This window comes from Pygocentrus nattereri, chromosome 24 (assembly GCF_015220715.1).
Source record: "Pygocentrus nattereri isolate fPygNat1 chromosome 24, fPygNat1.pri, whole genome shotgun sequence".
Lineage (NCBI taxonomy): Eukaryota > Metazoa > Chordata > Actinopteri > Characiformes > Serrasalmidae > Pygocentrus > Pygocentrus nattereri.
This window is the reverse complement of record NC_051234.1, coordinates 19,936,119-19,954,239: the sequence shown is the minus strand read 5'-3', so window position 1 is coordinate 19,954,239 and position 18,121 is coordinate 19,936,119. Positions and strand designations below refer to the sequence as shown.

At 37.7% G+C, this 18,121-nt stretch overlaps 1 protein-coding gene across 1 annotated transcript in view; it reads left to right on the top strand.

Annotated features, from left to right (window-relative positions):
• Positions 1–17,897, top strand: part of mtrr (5-methyltetrahydrofolate-homocysteine methyltransferase reductase) — a 56,401-nt gene extending 38,504 nt beyond the window's left edge. Inside the window, exons 13-15 of the mRNA XM_017718269.2 lie at positions 5,263–5,355; positions 16,361–16,534; positions 17,042–17,897. Of these exons, the coding sequence (XP_017573758.2) occupies positions 5,263–5,355; positions 16,361–16,534; positions 17,042–17,186 (412 nt within the window). The 3' untranslated portion in view covers positions 17,187–17,897. The remainder of the gene's footprint in view (positions 1–5,262; positions 5,356–16,360; positions 16,535–17,041) is intronic.
• Positions 17,898–18,121: the final 224 nt, after the last annotated feature.

Sequence of the window (18,121 nt, the reverse complement as noted above, 5' to 3'; positions counted from 1 at the left end):
TATTTGATCAGTGAAACATGTTCAGTGAAGAAGTCGTGTTTGGCATTAGATTTTTCTTTAAACTTCAGAGTTTGAAGTGAACCAGTTCCAGCTTTATCCAAACATGTCAAAACAAATCTGCCATCAGGTTTTGCAATGAAATTAAGGTGCTTGGGGTCATGGGTAGATTCTTTTGCTCTGCACTGTTTACCATCAGCCTGGTGGAGGTCAAAGGAATGCTCATTTTTCAGCCTAATTTCTACACTCTTGAAAATAAAGCTGCCATTGGTGTGATGCCATTGAAGAACCATATTTGGTTCCATAAAAAAATCCTTCAGTGGATAGTTGTTTAAAACCAGCTTTGAAAATAAGATGTGCAAATGTGAAGAGACTGTCAATGTTAAAAGAACTTCCATATGATGGAAAGGTTCTATGCCAATTTGGTAATTGGTTAGAGCCTTATGTTCAAGGCAAGAACCTCTTTTTGGAGCCTTTATTGCTGGATGCCAGCCAGCCTCTAAGAATTGCTGTTTTTTATTGTGTCACTAATTGTTTGACACCCATTGTAGAAACCGTCTTGTACAGCCGTCACCCGAAATGAGCAGCAGGTAGCGCTATAAACATTTAAATAAAGTTACCACCTGCATATTCATCCAGACATAGGGCTTACGTACAAATACTCATAGAAAGCAGAAACCATATTCATAGCATTAACTGAAACATGGAATTGATCTTACAAAAACAGATGCTTCCTAATAACAGGTACAGTAAACATGTGGTGAGTACTGAGTGTTTGAGCATGGGCTGTGCCTGAATTCAGTTGGAAAGTTTAACCTTGCAGTATGAGCTGTGTTACAGAGTAATTCCTTACCAGGTGCGGATAAAGACATTAGCCCAAGTGCAATCAGAATAGCATTTTGATGTATTGACTGCTATTTTCAGAGACATCTCTTTGTAAAGAATTTGCAAGGGTAGCATTACCTTCCTTGGAAGTTATAATGCTTGTGTATAGTGCTTATTAGCATATATATAATATTATAACATATAATAACAGTAGTCATCTTGGAATCTGTTACTTGTTAACAGTTGTGGAGTCTGCTAATTTAGAGCTAGCTAGAGTGCTATCTAAATCAGCTCTCATGAATTTATGATATAGCAGCAGATACAGCATGTCAGAATTGTGTTGAATCTGTGGAGAACACAGATTTTAGTCTTTTTAAGTTGGCTAGACAAAGCCCAATTTACTGGTAGTTGTTTTATTATTGTATTCAACATTGTGCTTTTTTTTGATGGGTTGCAATAATTGAGCTTGATCCACAAAACTGCTGAATTTGCATATACAGGAATAGTCCGCTTGTGCTTTTGGGACAGATCGCACATACTAGCGCACATACTAGCGCACACACACATACACACACACACACACACACACACACTATATATATATATATATATATATATATATATATATATATATATATGTAATATATCTCTCGCTGTTGTCGGCAAAAAAACTTGTATCTCCAAAATTACAGGAGAAGGAACCACACATCTTTTTGAGTAATTTATTTTGGTCCTTTCATCATAACAATTATGTACAATGCAAAGAGCAACAGGCATTTTCAGGATATGTCAATAACTGAAAAATATATGGCCTAGCGACACCTTAGCAACTACCTGGAATACCATTGCAAAGCTAAGTGGGAATCCACCAGACACTGCTGGCAGGTGGACTACAATGTTAATTTGCCAGTATTCACATAATGCAAGAATACATCCGGTATTGTAGATACCTCCATGACACAAATATGACATGATGGTGGTCCAGCAATGCTAGGTATACCTCTTCTTGTTTTTAAGATGTTATTCACAACACCTGTAATGTACAGTCAATTTCCTGTACTTGATAAAATAACCATACTTAAAACAGAAGTGAATGGGCAGGTACTGAAGCATTGACTTGTCTTTTATAAGTGCTTTTTTGAGTCAAGGTGTTTTTCTGAGAAATGCATTGAAATGTTATCTGGGGGAATAAACATTATGATACTGATGCAGTAGACGGAGGTTAAGTCATGCTGAAATATATATTTAAGAGTTGCTTCATCAACATCCAAGACTCCCTAATGGAGCAGGCAAAGTGTTCATCAGTCTGTAACTGGACTGTTTTGTCCTTGGAGCTTTGCTGCTGGTCTGCATCTGTGATCTGAGGCTTTGCGATAGTTTTCTGATTATGGCCTATGTCTTTAAACACAGTAGCCAAGAAGAGTTTCTTGAGTATTCGGGGAGGGGTGATGCCAGTTAGGCTGTCTCTATTGTGCAATGTTTAGGCAATTGTGCATTTTCTTCTTTAATCTCTTTCATAATACGCTACCCCAGAGAGAAACATGTTAAACTACTGTTTTGATTTTATGGTTAATGAGAGAACTGTTTTGAGAGATTGTTCGCTGTGGTGGACATCCAAATAGGGCACCATGGTTCTAGAAGAAGACTAATAAATAATAAACATCAAAAAGATATCAGCCTTCCAAGCCTCTGCAGCATTAATTCAGTCTGAGGAAACAAGACATCAGTAGTGTGTCTACTAGACACACCTCAGGTTGACTCAAAAAATGTAGGAAAAGAGCCTAAGACTGTCTCTGTAAACTTGGTTGCTTAAATAAACAAAAATAATAGATTAAAATTGACCTTATCGTTAAATAGTTGGAAGGTTGTATGACGATAATGAATATTTTAATGCATGTTCACCTGTTGATCACTTAGAAACAGAGCCTGATGGAAACAAACTTAAACAAAACATTACTCGCTGCCTTCTAAATCCATTATTAACAGACATCAAATAAACAAACGTTACTCATTGCTGACCTCTAAGTGTTATTACCAAATATCAAATAAACGAACATCACTCACCAATAAATGCCTCTCAGTAAATGTGTTTCTACTTTCTTTTATTTACATGCATTTGCCTCAGCCCAATGCCTGTTTTTTTCATAATATTTAAAGGAATCTTTCTTAAAGCTTTTCTAGTTTATCTTCTTTTAGTAAAATATCTTTGAAAGGCTCAGCACAGTTTCTCATTTGATCAGCTCCATCTTTATTCTTTGGCTTTTTCAAAAATACTGATTTGCTGGGTAAGTCATCAAAATACTCTGTAGATTGTTTAGTGTGGAGAACCTCTCTGCCAACTTTGGTGGTCTGAGAGTATGGGTGCAGGTCTGTTTGCAGGTTTATAGGATGTGATTGTTCACCAAAGCCTGCAAATGAATTGAAGAAGCACAAATTGTGGGCACATGAAGACTGCCCCTGCTTTGTTTGTTGGTTTGTTTGTTTGTTTGCTTGTTTGCTTGCTTGCTTTTCAGCCTTTGGTCAGTCCTGCTGTTGTGTGATTCTGATTGCTATTCTGATTGCAATTACACTGAGCTGTGTGTGCATAGAGCAAGTTTGGATCATAACACTGTGTTTTAATGTGTCCATGTGGGGACCACCTCAGTCCACAGATAGTGTCAAAAAAATAAAAAGAATAAAATATGCTGTTAATGTATAATCAAAGTGACTCATAACATCCCAGTATCAATTTATTAAAGGAATAGTTTGGTGAAATATTTAATTTACCTGCCTCAAATGTAAATCGATCAAGGCACATATTGCACTATGACTGCACTTTTTTCCTTCTATGAAAAATGAACAAAGTTACATACAAAATTCTGCTACTACTGTTTCTAGCTATGGTACGGTATTGTATTCTATATGTATAGGTAATAGTAAGTCATAGAGTTTCAAAAGCCACATACAAGTCTGTTAAAGATACTTAACAACTCCACATGGCTTGCTGTTTATACTGTGGTTAACTGTGGGGTATAAGCTTCCTTTACTTGTTAGCTAAATTAGCTTTTTAACTCCAGTGCAAAACTAAAGAAGCAAACTTCAGACACTAAACATGTCTTGGCTGAATGACAACATTGTGTAAATTTGATTTATCATCAAACTGTTCCTTTAATATAAATGTGAATCATGGAAATCCTTCTCCTTCCATAATGTTCAACTATACAAGTTGAACTTCTGATGTCATGAAATGTCAGAAATAAAAGCTTGCCATAGTAAATTACAGCAATTTCATTTAAAGTTGAGTGAAGGAATATTACCATGTTAACCATTAATGCATGTTATTTTAAAAAGCTTGAATTCTTACAGGTGAAAACAAAAATTTTACTTGCTAAAATATAATTAAAACCTGAAAATTATTTTATTTGTTACTTTTATTACATTTCTTTCATTTTGGCAACCAAACAAAGCTTCACTTGGCATGGGCCTTTAGTCTGTATGATTACATTTACAATTGGATTTTGAATGGCTCTTGCCTCAGACAGATGAAAATACCGCAGCATTAAAAAGACACCAGAGCACTAATCACCGCCACCATGACTTTATAAATAGCTCTTATTTACCATGGTGTAGCACTGTTACCACCATGTTTTTAGTCTGTCCCAACGCCTTTCTCTTCAAAGGGAGCTGTCTAAACTCTGCCCCAGAGTTGTTGGTGAGGGTGCATGTCAATATGGGTCAGTAAAATGTATCATCATGTACAACTTTTCATATAACTGTATAAAAGAAGCTCCAATGTGACCTTTACTGTTGGATGCAGTGTGACAGTTTCTGAGCTACTTTCAGAACGCATATAGATTAAAAGGCAGAAATAGATGTGGTGTTGTTTTTGTTTTTCCTTAGACATTCAATTTGTCATCTTCTTGTCTTCAAATTGTTGCTTTTAATGACCACTATCAGTAAATCAGGGCTGTGATCAGCTCCCAGTAAAGTTTAGTGCAACTGTTGGGTCTGAGACAGTGCAGGGATTTATATGTGAAGATGTCAGCAGTGAGCAGGTGCGATGGTCAGATAGTGTCCATTTCCTCTGTGCCACCTTGGTGAAGGGCATTCTCGGAGCACAGCCAGACCTTATGGGGAAATGGCTCTTAAAAATGCCTTTGAATCCTGTTCCCTTCCCAGCCCCCAAACAGCCTCTTTTATAACGGCTAAACACTTTTAAAATGAAAGGGCTGAAATGAATCACTGTATGCCAGTAAATGCATTGCAGTGCATGTATTTGATGCAGGAGGTGGCTGCTTATTATAATTATTACATTGTGTTATAATTGCATTTAAATGAAGCATTTTGAGCGCTGATTTAAAGCCCATAGGTGGTGTTCACTTTAAAAGGTAAGTACTGCTTGTTTATGTTCTGTTTTTTTGTCACATGGTGATTAGAGGAAATGTGGTTTTGATTGAACAGATATCAGGAACGAGTGGAAAAGCAGGATGACGTTTTCGGAGAAACGTGGCTCTTCTTTGGCTGCAGACATAAAGACAGAGACTTCATCTTCAGGTATGTGTACAGAGGGTCAGATGTGCAGACGAGTGCAGGCACAGAGCAAAATGTACCTTGATGTGACTGTAATATAATATAATGTAATGTTATATAGTAATTCTGTAATGCGCCCACGGTGTGCCTGCACGGTGTTGGCATGGTGACTGCAGTGCCAGTGCAAATGGATGTTTATCAGGAGAGAGCTTTAGCAGTGTATATTATTTATTTAAAGTGGGAAAAAGCAGGAGGACACGCTGTACTGTTTTTATCTAGAATTCAGCGAGACATTGGTCATTCAGGGATCCCATAAACTCAACATCAACTTAATTTCACATTTGCAGTGGACAACAAAAGTTGTGATAATTGAACTCTTGATGGGTAGCCGCTGGTTTACCACCAGCATGTAAATGCAGCATGAGGCTTTTTCTCTCCAAGTTTGTTTGCTGAAATCCAGAGTTCAAACTTTTTGTTTTGACAACAGTGATTTAAAGTCCTATCCAGGTTATTGCATGGAAGTATACAATATATATGCTTATGCGTAATGTTTAGGTACATCACAATCAGAGTCATAAAATTAATCTTTACTTGATAGCTACATCTTTCTGATCAATTGCTTTATGCAACAGTTTGAATTTTACCATTTTTTAAAAAAACTTTTTTATGAAGTAAAACATGGAAAATATCTAAATATGGAATACTAAAATTAATTTAGGAAACTTGAAATCCACCCTTTGCCTTAAAGGGAAATTCCACAACCTTTTTCTAAATTTCTGTATAATTAAATGGCTAAGTTGTTAAAAAAAAGTAATTACTTTGGTGTGAATTGCTCTGTTTAAACAAAAAAACAAAACAACAAAAAAAAACTTGCAGAGTCAAAATTGTTCAGAGTGGAGGTGATAGGAACCAGATGTGCACCTTTTAAAAGCTCCCTCACAGAAAGTTATTATGTAAAATGGTTATCCTACCACTCTTAATGACTTTGTTTACATCTCAACCACTGTTTTGTGCAGAAAGTTTGAAAAATCAGCAGAATTCCCCTTCAGTGTTATAAAATTATATGGTTCCTCTTTTTGAGTATATGTTTGCTTCCTGCTTTATGATAATTATAAATATATGCTTGATCCCACTAATATTCAAGCCTGCTCCAATCTTAGTAGCACTCAGTGAAGCATTCAGTGCTATTCTGTTTCCTTTTAGCCTGTTGCACTCGTCCTTGAGAGCTGTGATTGAAAAAGCAATGAAACGAAAGTGCTCCCTCTGAGAATACTGGACATATGAAACAGGGCTTTATAACAGGCCACGGGCTGCTGTCCCGTCAAGCTCCGGCCATAATTCACACCGTAAAGACTGACAAATCACACTGTGCTGGGACTGACAATGCTCTCTGTGTGCTCTGCAAGAAAAGATCTTAGCAAGTGAATGCATTTTGAATGTTGAAAATATGTCAAATATTTCTCATTATGATACTGTTGTGAAAATATTAAAAGATTATCCAATTAATTTCTTGACATTTTACTTATCCAAATGTCATTTTATCAAGTATGATCAAGTAAAATGATCTAATTGCGCTGTTCTGGGTTTCCAGAAAGCATCTTAGCACATGATTCCTAAATGCTAGATTGAGCATCACACCAGTTAAGGTGATCTTAACATTAGTGCTGTATATAAAAAGCTTCTAGCGGCTTTGACTGTTAGCATGAAGCCACACAAACGTTGGCATGGTGAGACCAGTCAAAATGGATGATTATCACATGAGACCTTTAGTAGTGTTGGCTGTTTATTTGAGATGGAAAAAGGCAGGAGAATTCTCTGGTCTTATTTAAAATTGTATTATCATAGTACAAGATTCAAGTCTGTTCCTCATATATAGTCAGAATAAAACAGCATTGCTGTCAGAACAAAACCAAGTATCTCCAAAAATATACATGTACAGGAGAAAGAAGGAACGTTCTAAACTAAACGTTCTTAAATATACCCAATGTTAGATAATGTAAAAAGATTTTATTCAGAATCATTTGGACCATTTCTGTTGGTGTGCTTCTATTTTGACACAGTCTAAAGAGTGGATGGCACTTTGCAATTACCTCAAAAACTGGGAAGTAAAATTCTGCCACCACCAGTGGTGATGTTCTGTAGACCGGAGCAGCAAAAGCTGATCTGTGTTGCGTATGTGCAAGCTTTTTACAGCAGTAGTTGAGCCATAGCAGCAGCCATATTCCCCTTATGTTGAGTTGTATGAGTTATGTGTACATGTATGTATGAGTAATGTGTACATTTTGCTGTCTTTGCTGTTTGGTTGACAAGCTATCCTGCATATCAGTGAAAGCATAGAGCTTCAAGGAGTGATTATCTGAGCAGTTTTGCTTTTTTATGATTACATTTTTAGCCTATATGGGTGCTGCAATAACAACAGCATGAACAAAGCTGGCCAATGTACTATAGGCTCAATATTGAATGGCTTCTCACTTCCACCCGCAAACTTGCATCCATTGAAATTGTACCAAACCGACAGAAATGGTTCAAAATGACTTTGAATGAATTCCTATGAAGTGCAGGCTGCTTTGGTCATTACATAACAGCTTCTACACACAAACAGTGCATTATATGTCTATATAAAAGCCTTTTATATTCTGTCAAAGCTGCACAACGTGCTTATTATTTGGTGCGCTGTATAGGTGTAGAAGCCATGGTTTTATGGCCTGTGCTGCACACATATATTGGGACTGAGGAGCCATTTGAGATTCAGCCATACACGAGAGATCATGTTGCTAAACCTAAATCATAAAAACATCAAATTTTTGTCCATATCCCTCTCGTCTCCCTGTGCTCTTGTCAATGTTTTCACCCACAGAAGCATAATACCAAGAAAGAGAGTAAGACTATTATATGGTGGTTTTTGCATTAAACGCTTTAAAAACACTTGCTTTATAGTGATATGCATGGCTGGTGCATGTTCATCATTTGCTAATGTTAGAGCAGATCTGATGGATTGTTTCCCCAAGCTAATCTGCTAACACAATGCGGTAAAAAGATATGAGGTACAAGGTGAATTCATTGTTCTTATGATGTCACAAAAAATGTATGTTAATCCTCGTATTCTGCCTAGAGCGCGTTAACTCCGCCTGCTCTGTTTCAGTCTGGTTGACTTTTTTGAAAGAGGCCAGTCAATGGATGTTTACATGCAAAGATTTTTGCCAATCCAATTGAATACATTCCGATTACAGATTCAGACTGAGGTGTTTATATGTTCACTCTGCTCAATAATCTGATAGAAAATCTTTGTTTACATGCGCACTGCAAGTAATCCGATATGAAATGATGCTTATGCGTGGAGAACCACTTAGAGTCCAAGTGAGATGAGTTTTCAGTTGTTGTGCTTTTGCTTTAAAAGTATGTCAGAATCAGGAAAATGTACCTCACACGTATTTATTAGGTAGCGGTGAGAGGAAGATGTCATATTCTGAGATACATAAGCTGGACGTCTGTCCCACCACCGTCTTCTGAAGTTCCAAGCATAAACTTCTCCTCTGCAGACCAGTTTCTGCTACTGCCATATTGAACGTTATAAACTTTCACTATGACTCAAACAAACTTGCGCAGAACATACATGTTCCAATTGGAATGTAATCAGATACAGGCGTTTACATGGCTACTATTCTCCTTTTTAACAGATTATTTACAGGGTTACCCACCTCGTTCAATCAGATGAACATTGTATTCCAAATGGCCTTAATCGGACTAGACTCTTCCAGTTGAGGTGTTTACATTGACGTGTTCTATTCCGATTGAGCTATTAGTTGGATTATTAACGGATTGTTAGGCTGCATGTAAACATGGCTAATGAGAGCAAAGCTGATTTAAATACATTAATCATTCTAATTCATTGGTTCAAAGTCAGAGTTCCAAATACATTTCAGACTTTTAACTCACTTGGACTTCAGACTAAAATCTTTTTGCTTTGAGTGACCCTATACCTACCTTGATTATGTTTAAATATTAAACCTTAAATATTTTATTAAAACAAATCCTTGAACATTCCATTTTGTCACTACCAAAATAGTCAACAATATACCTTATACTTTATATATACTTTATCAAATATTTCAGTAGTGTCAATTTTAACTCAAAAGCTCTGAACTCAAATATGCTAGCCTGTATATGATGGCATATTTTAGTTTTAGTGGTATTTTAGTTTTAGAGCCTTATTTTATTTATTTATTTATTTTATTTTAGCCACACCCCTGCATTTTATAGCAGGAAGTGAGGCTGCATCCCTGTCCCTCATGACCACATGGTGAGCAGGTAGTTCCCACTGTTTTTAAGTAATGCAAATGTGTCCCAAAGTCTGAAAATCTGTGTGAAATATTAAGAATTGTCACTGTCAAAACACACATTTTCTGCAATGTAAACTTTGTTTTAATAAAAAAAAAAATTATAGTTTTATTTGTGTGCCTAAAATGAGGCTCTAAAACTAAAACTCGGTAGTGTTTTGATATGGTGACCAAATTTTTTTTATTTAAAAACTAAACTTATGACAAATCTAAATGTTTCAACTTCACTTTAAAAGAACTCAAAGGATCTTTTAACAAGCAACACTGAAAAAAAAATCTAAGTGTTATTATTCAAGTTGAAATTTAGGGGTCACCTCCCAATAGAAAATACCCTATAAATAATGATTTTGTATATATTTAACTTATTTCTATCTCTGTTAATAACTTGGGTGTAATTAGATCATAACATAATCTTTGTAAATATGTAAAGTCTGAAGATTGTTTTTTTTTTTTTTTTTTTTTTGTCTTTTGTTGTTTCAGCACGGCAGTTTGAACTAATTCACTAGAATGGACCATATTGGTCTTTAAGGCACAGTAACGAAAAGGTCAGAGGTAGCATTAAAATGAACTATAACTGTTTTTGTTACTACCCGAAGCTATAATTGGATCATGAAAAAGTTTCTTTTTTGTGTTGTTATTGTTTATAGACATATATTAATAGAATCAATTGAATGAAAGATAAACCCATTCTGGTGCACCTTTTCATTTATTTGCTCCAAATATATACTCTATTTCCAAAAGTATTCGCTCGTCTGCCTTCACACACATGAACTTGTGACATCCCATTCTTAATCCATAGGGTTTAATATGATGTCGGCCCACCCTTTGCAGCTATAACGGCTTCAACTCTTCTGGGAAGGCTCTGTTCTAATTCCATCCCATAGGTGTTCTATTGGGTTGAGGTCAGGACTATGTGCATGCCAGTCAAGTTCTTCCACACCAAACTCATTCATCCATGTCTTTATGGACCTTGTGGACTGGTGCGCAGCCATGTTGGAACAGGAAGGGGGAAGTACCCAAACTGTTTCCACAAAGTTGGGAGCAGGAAATTGTCCAAAATCTCTTGGTGCTGAAGCATTAAGAGTTCCTTTCACTGGAACTAAGGGGCCGAGCCCAACTCCTGAAAAACAACACCACACCATAATCCCCCCTCCACCAAACTTTACACTTGGCACAATGCAGTCAGACAAGTACCGTTCTCCTGGCAAACGGCAAACCCAGACTCGTCCATCAGATTGCCAGACAGAGAAGCATGATTGGTCACTCCAGAGAATACGTCTCCACTGCTGTAAAGTCCAGTGGCAGCGCTTTACACCACTGCATTCAACACTTTTCATTATGCTTGATGATGTAAGGCTTGGATGCAGCTGTTCGGCCATGGATACCCATTCCATGAAGCTCTCTGCACTGTTCTTGAGCTAATCTGAAGGCCACATGAAATTTGGAGGTCTGTAGCAATTAGCACTGCAGAAAGTTGGTGACGTCTGTGCACTATGCACCTCAGCATCTATTGACCCCACTCTGTCATTTTACATGGCCTTTACTTTTAGCAATATAGTGATTTGCTCTGCATTTCGTGTTTATCCACTTAAAGCAGTGAACTGCATTAATGGACTCGCTGTGGATGAAGTAAATTGAGGATGTATGCCATGTAACAGCCTCCTTTTCCTCCCAAAGTTTTGATAAAACAGAAAAGTAACCAGAGCATTAGAGCTGAAAGAGAAATTTAAACTTGCTTGCTCTTTTGATGTTTCATAAATTATCTCACTCCGCTCTTAGATGAAAAGCAGACAGAAATTCTTTGCTGTCAGCTCGCCCAAGGAAAATAAAATGATTCGCAATAATTCCTAATCAAGCCCAGCATTTAACATCAGTGTTAAAGGGGTGAAATCAATCTCGGCACAGGGTGAGGAATTTTCCAGTGCAGTACTGCTTTCCTCTGCTGTTTTATGAGTGGAGATTACACACTGAGGAGAAATGGGCCTAGAACTGGTCAGAACAGCGAAGGATCACTGAAGCGTGCATTTTTTTCTGTGAACAGTCAGCATCTTAGAACAGATGACGGCAGAACTGCAGAGAAACGGATGTGAGAAAGTGACAGAAACTCTGGATATAAACCACACACAGTACACACAAAGCCCCAAGATAAAGCAAAACCTAAGCAAGACTCAATTTATGAGCACATTGGATAGTTATCATGAAATAAAGTCATGCAGGGTCTGGGTGCTTTATTTGTAAACTTTACAATATATTGTCATGTCAAGAAGTAAGTACATCCCATGAAATGTCTATACTTTTTTTGACATGTTTGGCATACACAACTAAACAGTGTTGATACATAAAGGTGATATAATCTATCAAGTGACACTTAAAATTAACGTTAACATAAATCTTAACATACATCCTTTATGTAACTGTAATGAACAGAAGGGCAGTTTTCTTATGTGGATAAAAGTAAATACACCCCTACATATAGCACTGCTTCACATATGTCAAATTGAAATCAGGTGCTTATGATTAGAACAGCACTAGAGAACATCTTGGAGGAACTTGTCTTATTTAAACCTCAGATGTTTGTTCTGGTTTGCTCTTTGTTATTAGAGTGTATACTATTCTCATCCCTAGATCAAAAGAGCTTTCTGAGGCCTTCAGAAAGAAAGTTATAGATGCCTATGACCTTAGAATGAGTTTAAGAAGACTGGAAATGAATCTTTCCACTGTCATCTACAGTGGAAAGATCATCTACAAATTGAAAAGATTTAAAACCACTCCAAGCTTGTCCAGATAGGCCGCCTCAGCAAATTTAACCCCTAAGATGCTAAAAGAAGTCTTTTAAGAAGGTTTTCATCAAAGGGTCTACAAGTACATTTTGCCAGTGTTGATGTCAAAGTGCATGTTTCTAAAACGTGAAAGAGACTGCACAAATTTGACCGTCACATTTAAAAAAAAAAAGTTGGGATGGGGGCATGTTTACCATGCTGTTTCATCACGTCTTCTTTTATCAACACTCTGTAAGAGTTTGGGACATGAAGAGACACTGCTGTAGTTTTGAAAGTAAAATGTTTTCCCATTCTTGTTTGATGTAGGATTTCAGCTCCTCAACAGTTTGGGTCTTCTTTGTCATATTTTTCATTTCATAATGTGCCACATGTTTTCAGCGGTGACAGGTATGGAGTGAAGGCAGGTCAGATTAGCCCCTGGATACTTTTACCACAGAGTCATGCTGTTGTAATACATGCAAAATGTGTTTTGGCATTGTTTTGCTGAAACAATCAAGGCCTTCCCTGAAAAAGACGTCGTCTGGATGGCAACATATGTTGTCAAAACATGTATATATCATTCCGCGTTAATGGTGCCTTTACAGATGTGAACATGACCCATGCCATGTACACTAATGCACCCATATACCACCATGAATACTGCCTTTTGAACTGTGCAGTGATAACAAGCTGAGTCTTTAGCCTGGAGGTCACAGTGTCCATGATTTCCAAAAAGAATTTAAAATTTGTCGGACCACAGGACACTTCCGCTTTCCCTGAGTCCATTTTAAATGAGCTCAGGCCCAGAGAAGGTAGCAGCATTCTCCAGATTCTCTGAATGTTTTAATGAGATTATGTACCGTAGATGATGAAATCAAGTTCTTTGCAATTTTACATTGAGAAATTTGATCGTGCAGTCTTTCAAAGTGGTAAACCGCTCTTCCTCTTTACTTCTGAAAGACTTTTTTTTTTTTATCAAATGCAATCATGCTACTGACCTGCTGCCAATTAACCATGAGGTGTTTTTACCAGCCTTTTTCTGCCCCTGTCCCAACTTTTTTGGAACGTCATTGCATTTTATTTTCACACAGCATCCCAGATTTTTGGAAATGGGGTTGCATTTTTTTCATTTAAATAAACAACAAAGTTTTGTATTTTTGAAAATATTTAAAAGAAAGGTTGTGACAAGTAAAATGACAAATATTGATGATTCTGCATTTTTTCTTGGTCAATATTAATATTATATTATAGCATTAGTAATAATATGAATATACACTGCTCAAAAAAATAAAGGGAACACTCAAATAACACAACCTAGATCTGAATGAATGAAATATTCTCATTGAATACTTTGTTCTGTACAAAGTTGAATGTGCTGACAACAAAAGCACACAAAAATCATCAATGGAAATCTAATTTATTAACCAATGGAAGCCTGGATTTGGAGTCACACACAAAATTAAAGTGGAAAAACACACGACAGGCTGATCCAACAAGTCAAAATGAGGCTCAGTATTGTGTGTGGCCTCCATGTGCCTGAATGACCTCCCTACAACGCCTGGGCATGCTCCTGATGAGGTGGCGGATGGTCTCCTGAGGGATCTCCTCCCAGACCTGGACTAAAGCATCCGCCAACTCCTGGACAGTCTGTGGCGCAACGTGGCGTTGGTGGATGGAGCAACACATGATGTCCCAGATGTGCTCAGTCGGATTCAGGTCTGGGGAACGGGCGGGTCAGTCCATAGCTTCGATGCCTTCATCTTGCAGGAACTGCTGACACACTCCAGCCACATGAGGTCTAGCATTGTCCTGCATTAGGAGGAACCCAGGGCCAACCGCACCAGCATATGGTCCTGCGAGGGGTCTGAGGATCTCATCTCGGTACCTAATGGCAGTCAGGCTACCTCTGGCGAGCACATGGAGGGCTGTGTGGCCCTCCAAAGAAATGCCATCCCACACCATTACTGACCCACTGCCAAACCAGTCATGCTGAAGGATGTTGCAGGCAGCAGATCGCTCTCCATGGCATCTCCAGACTCTCTCACGTCTGTCACATGTTCTCAGTGTGAACCTGCTTTCATCTGTGAAGAGCACAGGGCGCCAGTGGCGAATTTGCCGATCCTGGTGTTCTCTGGCAAATGCCAAGCGTCCTGCACGGTGTTGGGCTGTGAGCACAACCCCCATCTGTGGACGTCGGGCCCTCATACCATCCTCATGGAGTTGGTTTCTAACCGTTTGTGCAGACACATGCACATTTGTGGCCTGCTGGAGGTCATTTTGCAGGGCTCTGCCAGTGCTCCTCCTGTTCCTCCTTGCACAAAGGCAGAGGTAGCGGTCCTGCTGCTGGGTTGTTGCCTTCCTACGGCCTCCTCCACGTCTCCTGGTGTACTGGCCTGTCTCCTGGCAGCGCCTCCAGCCTCTGGACACTACGCTGACAGACACAGCAAACCTTCTTGCCACAGCTCGCATTGATGTGCCATCCTGGATGAGCTGCACTACCTGAGCCACTTGTGTGAGTTGTAGTCCGTCTCATGCTACCACGAGTGTGAAAGCACCACCAACATTCAAAAGTGACCAAAACATCAGCCAGAAAGCAGAAAGGTACTGAGAAGTGGTCTGTGGTCCCCACCTGCAGAACCACTCCTTTATTGAGTGTGTCTTGCTAATTGCCAATAATTTCCACCTGTTGTCTATTCCATTTGCACAACAGCGGTGAAATTGATTGTCAATCAGTGTTGCTTCCTAAGTGGACAGTTTGATTTCACAGAAGTTTGATTTACTTGGAGTTATATTGTGTTGTTTAAGTGTTCCCTTTATTTTTTTGAGCAGTGTATTAATCTAACTTAATTTATGATTTAAACCATGTTAAAGCCTTTGTGTAAAAAAAACTAGATGAATTTGATTTGCTCATCAGAGGCTTCTTATTTTCTTTTTTTTTTACTTTTTTAACTTTAGTGCATTTAGTCATTCAAGCAAAAGATGGACAAATACCAAGAAATTGTGAAATTCATGTAAATATTTCAGTGATGTTACTTTTTATTCAACTCGTTATGCCAGTAACATTGTTTGTAAGGAAAAACTATTAAATTTGAGTGGAACGCAAAGCTTAGTTAGGGCCATGAGCTTGCAGCATGGTGCTTATGATAGATCCTCCTGTTAAGAATGGCTTAAATGAAGCAGAAAGATGTATGCAGAAGGTAATGAACAAAGCTTAGCTTTAGTAATAGTCTCAGACTTCTCGACCCAACTGTGTGTGTTTGTGTGTGTGTGTGTGTGTCTGAGTCTGCATGCATGTGTTTGTGTGTGTATGGGCAACCTTCACTTAAGGACCATAAATAAGCATATTGTCTTTGTCAGTTTTATAATAACTTGACATATTAAATGGAAAGCTTGTTAAATTCTTTTTTTGAAAAAAACTGCAAAACTGAAAACACCTGCTTGAAGCCCTACCTTGGGAATATAACCAATGGCCACACATTTGCTCTTGTTGTTGTGATATAAACATTCATCAGCACTGAAACCTTTCAGTTGCGTAATGCTTCTTTGGGCCAAAAGAGATTCAGTATGTGCTTTTAGTAGTTTAAAAGAGAAAGCTGTCAGATCATTATATAAGCAAAATATGCTCTTCATACTAAAGAAGGAACATTGATGAACATGAAGCGTTGAGGATAAATATACCATACAGCTGCTTTATGATTAAACTAAACCACTGCAGGGTTTTTTCTTGCTTAACTGAAAAGTAACAGTCAAAATCAGACATATTCATTTGCGCAAGACAGCAAACATTTTGCTCTTTTTCACAGTAATGTGTTAGTCTGCATGGAAATTTATGCAGGTCAACAATGTCCAGATTATTGATATGAACAGAGTAACTATAGAGCCGCAGTAATGAAAGATTCTACACAAATGTGCCTTGTTGTGATTCCTCTGTAGGGAGGAGTTGGAGAGATTTGTGGAGAACGGGACACTGAATCATCTGAAAGTGTCTTTCTCTCGTGAAGAGCTGGATGGAAATGAACCCAGATACGTCCAGCATCTGCTGCTCCTTCACGCCAAAAACATGGTCCATGTACTCTTCAAAGAAAATGGCTACTTCTATGTCTGTGGGTGAGTTTGGTCAAATTTATGTTGCTTTGTTTCAGTCCAAAATGCTAATCTTGCCAATGGCGAGTGAAATTGCATACCGCCACCAGTTTGCATATTATCAGTGCTAATGAGTTCACACAATTTTGTTTAGCTTTTTTAAAGGAATAGCTTGGTCCATGATGCTAATATTTCCAACTGTGAATGAAATGGTACTGCTGAACTACCATGTAGCCTTTTGCCAATGGGTGAATAATAGTTTAATACAGAACGCTAATGTTGCTAACACTGAATATATCTGAATCGCCACCTGTTAGCATTATGCCAGTGCCATGTTTATTGTTGGCTTTTATCATCCATTGTAATAAACCTTGTTGGCATGTTTTGGTCAAACTATACCCTGCATTTTTCCATGGTTAAAAGATGGATACAGTGTAGAATTCCTCAAGATCTGCTTAGCATCTCATGACTAATTTCTTGTGTACTGCTCGCACTGTTTTGCCAATGAAAGACATTTTGCTTGTTTTTCAGGGATGCTAAGAACATGGCTAAAGATGTGAATGATGCTCTGATAGAGATGATCACGAAGGAACTTCAGCTGGATAAGCTGGAGTCTATGAAGATGGTGGCAAAGTTGCGAGAGGAGAAACGATATCTGCAGGACATCTGGAGCTGATAAGAAAAGAAATGTGGTAAAATCATGTTGTAGATAGTCAGTCATATCGAACCCTTGCATCTCCGCTTTTTCAGTTTTATTGTTTTATTCTTTAACATCATTTGAAAATGCCACCTTTACATTGTGTGAACATTTTATGGCAAATGACCTTTAGAAATGATCAAAAAATTACAATTTTTTTTTTTCTTCTGTTTTTGAGATGCAGGGTTTTGTTATAACAGCAATTATCAGTTTTTTGTAGAGATAGACCTTTGAGCAAATGATTTTAACTTGCACTAACTGTTTGGTGCCTTTTATGCATTGAATTTTCAACGGTGTTTCTCATGAATTGTAAAATTTGCATGTCTGATGCAAGCAAAGGATCTCTATTTGTCTCACATTAGTCTACCAGACATAAAAAAAACAAAGCGAACTGTAATAAACTGTAAGATTCAGTGTCTCGAACTGCCAATTCTTGAAAAATCTGCAGTGTTTTACATCCAGTGTTTTAATAGATGGAAGAAGAAGCAAAGATGACAACTGTTTCCAATTCAGCTCAGGTTTCTAACACCATACAGAATAGAAGCATCTTTCAATGTGGCAAAAAGAATCTATATTTTAAACCAATAGAGTTCATTTTACCTCACTTCTGATGACAAATACTGTACACGAGCATACTATCATTGTTTATTTTACACTGGAGAAAATAAAACATTAAGTAAAAAAGCCTGATTATTATGTATCTTATTTAACACTTTGACATGTAGATTTGTTATAATTCTGCTTACGTATGCAATGTGGACTGGATTGAAAGTTTTGAATCTCCACTTATGTCAATGAGCTACAAGTCAGAAGTAATTAATATAAAATTTTAGCTTGCTTTTGTTATGGCTGGGGCCTTAGAGCAGTCCGTCTCCACTGACATTTTGCAACATTTATTTTAATTCTCTCAGTGA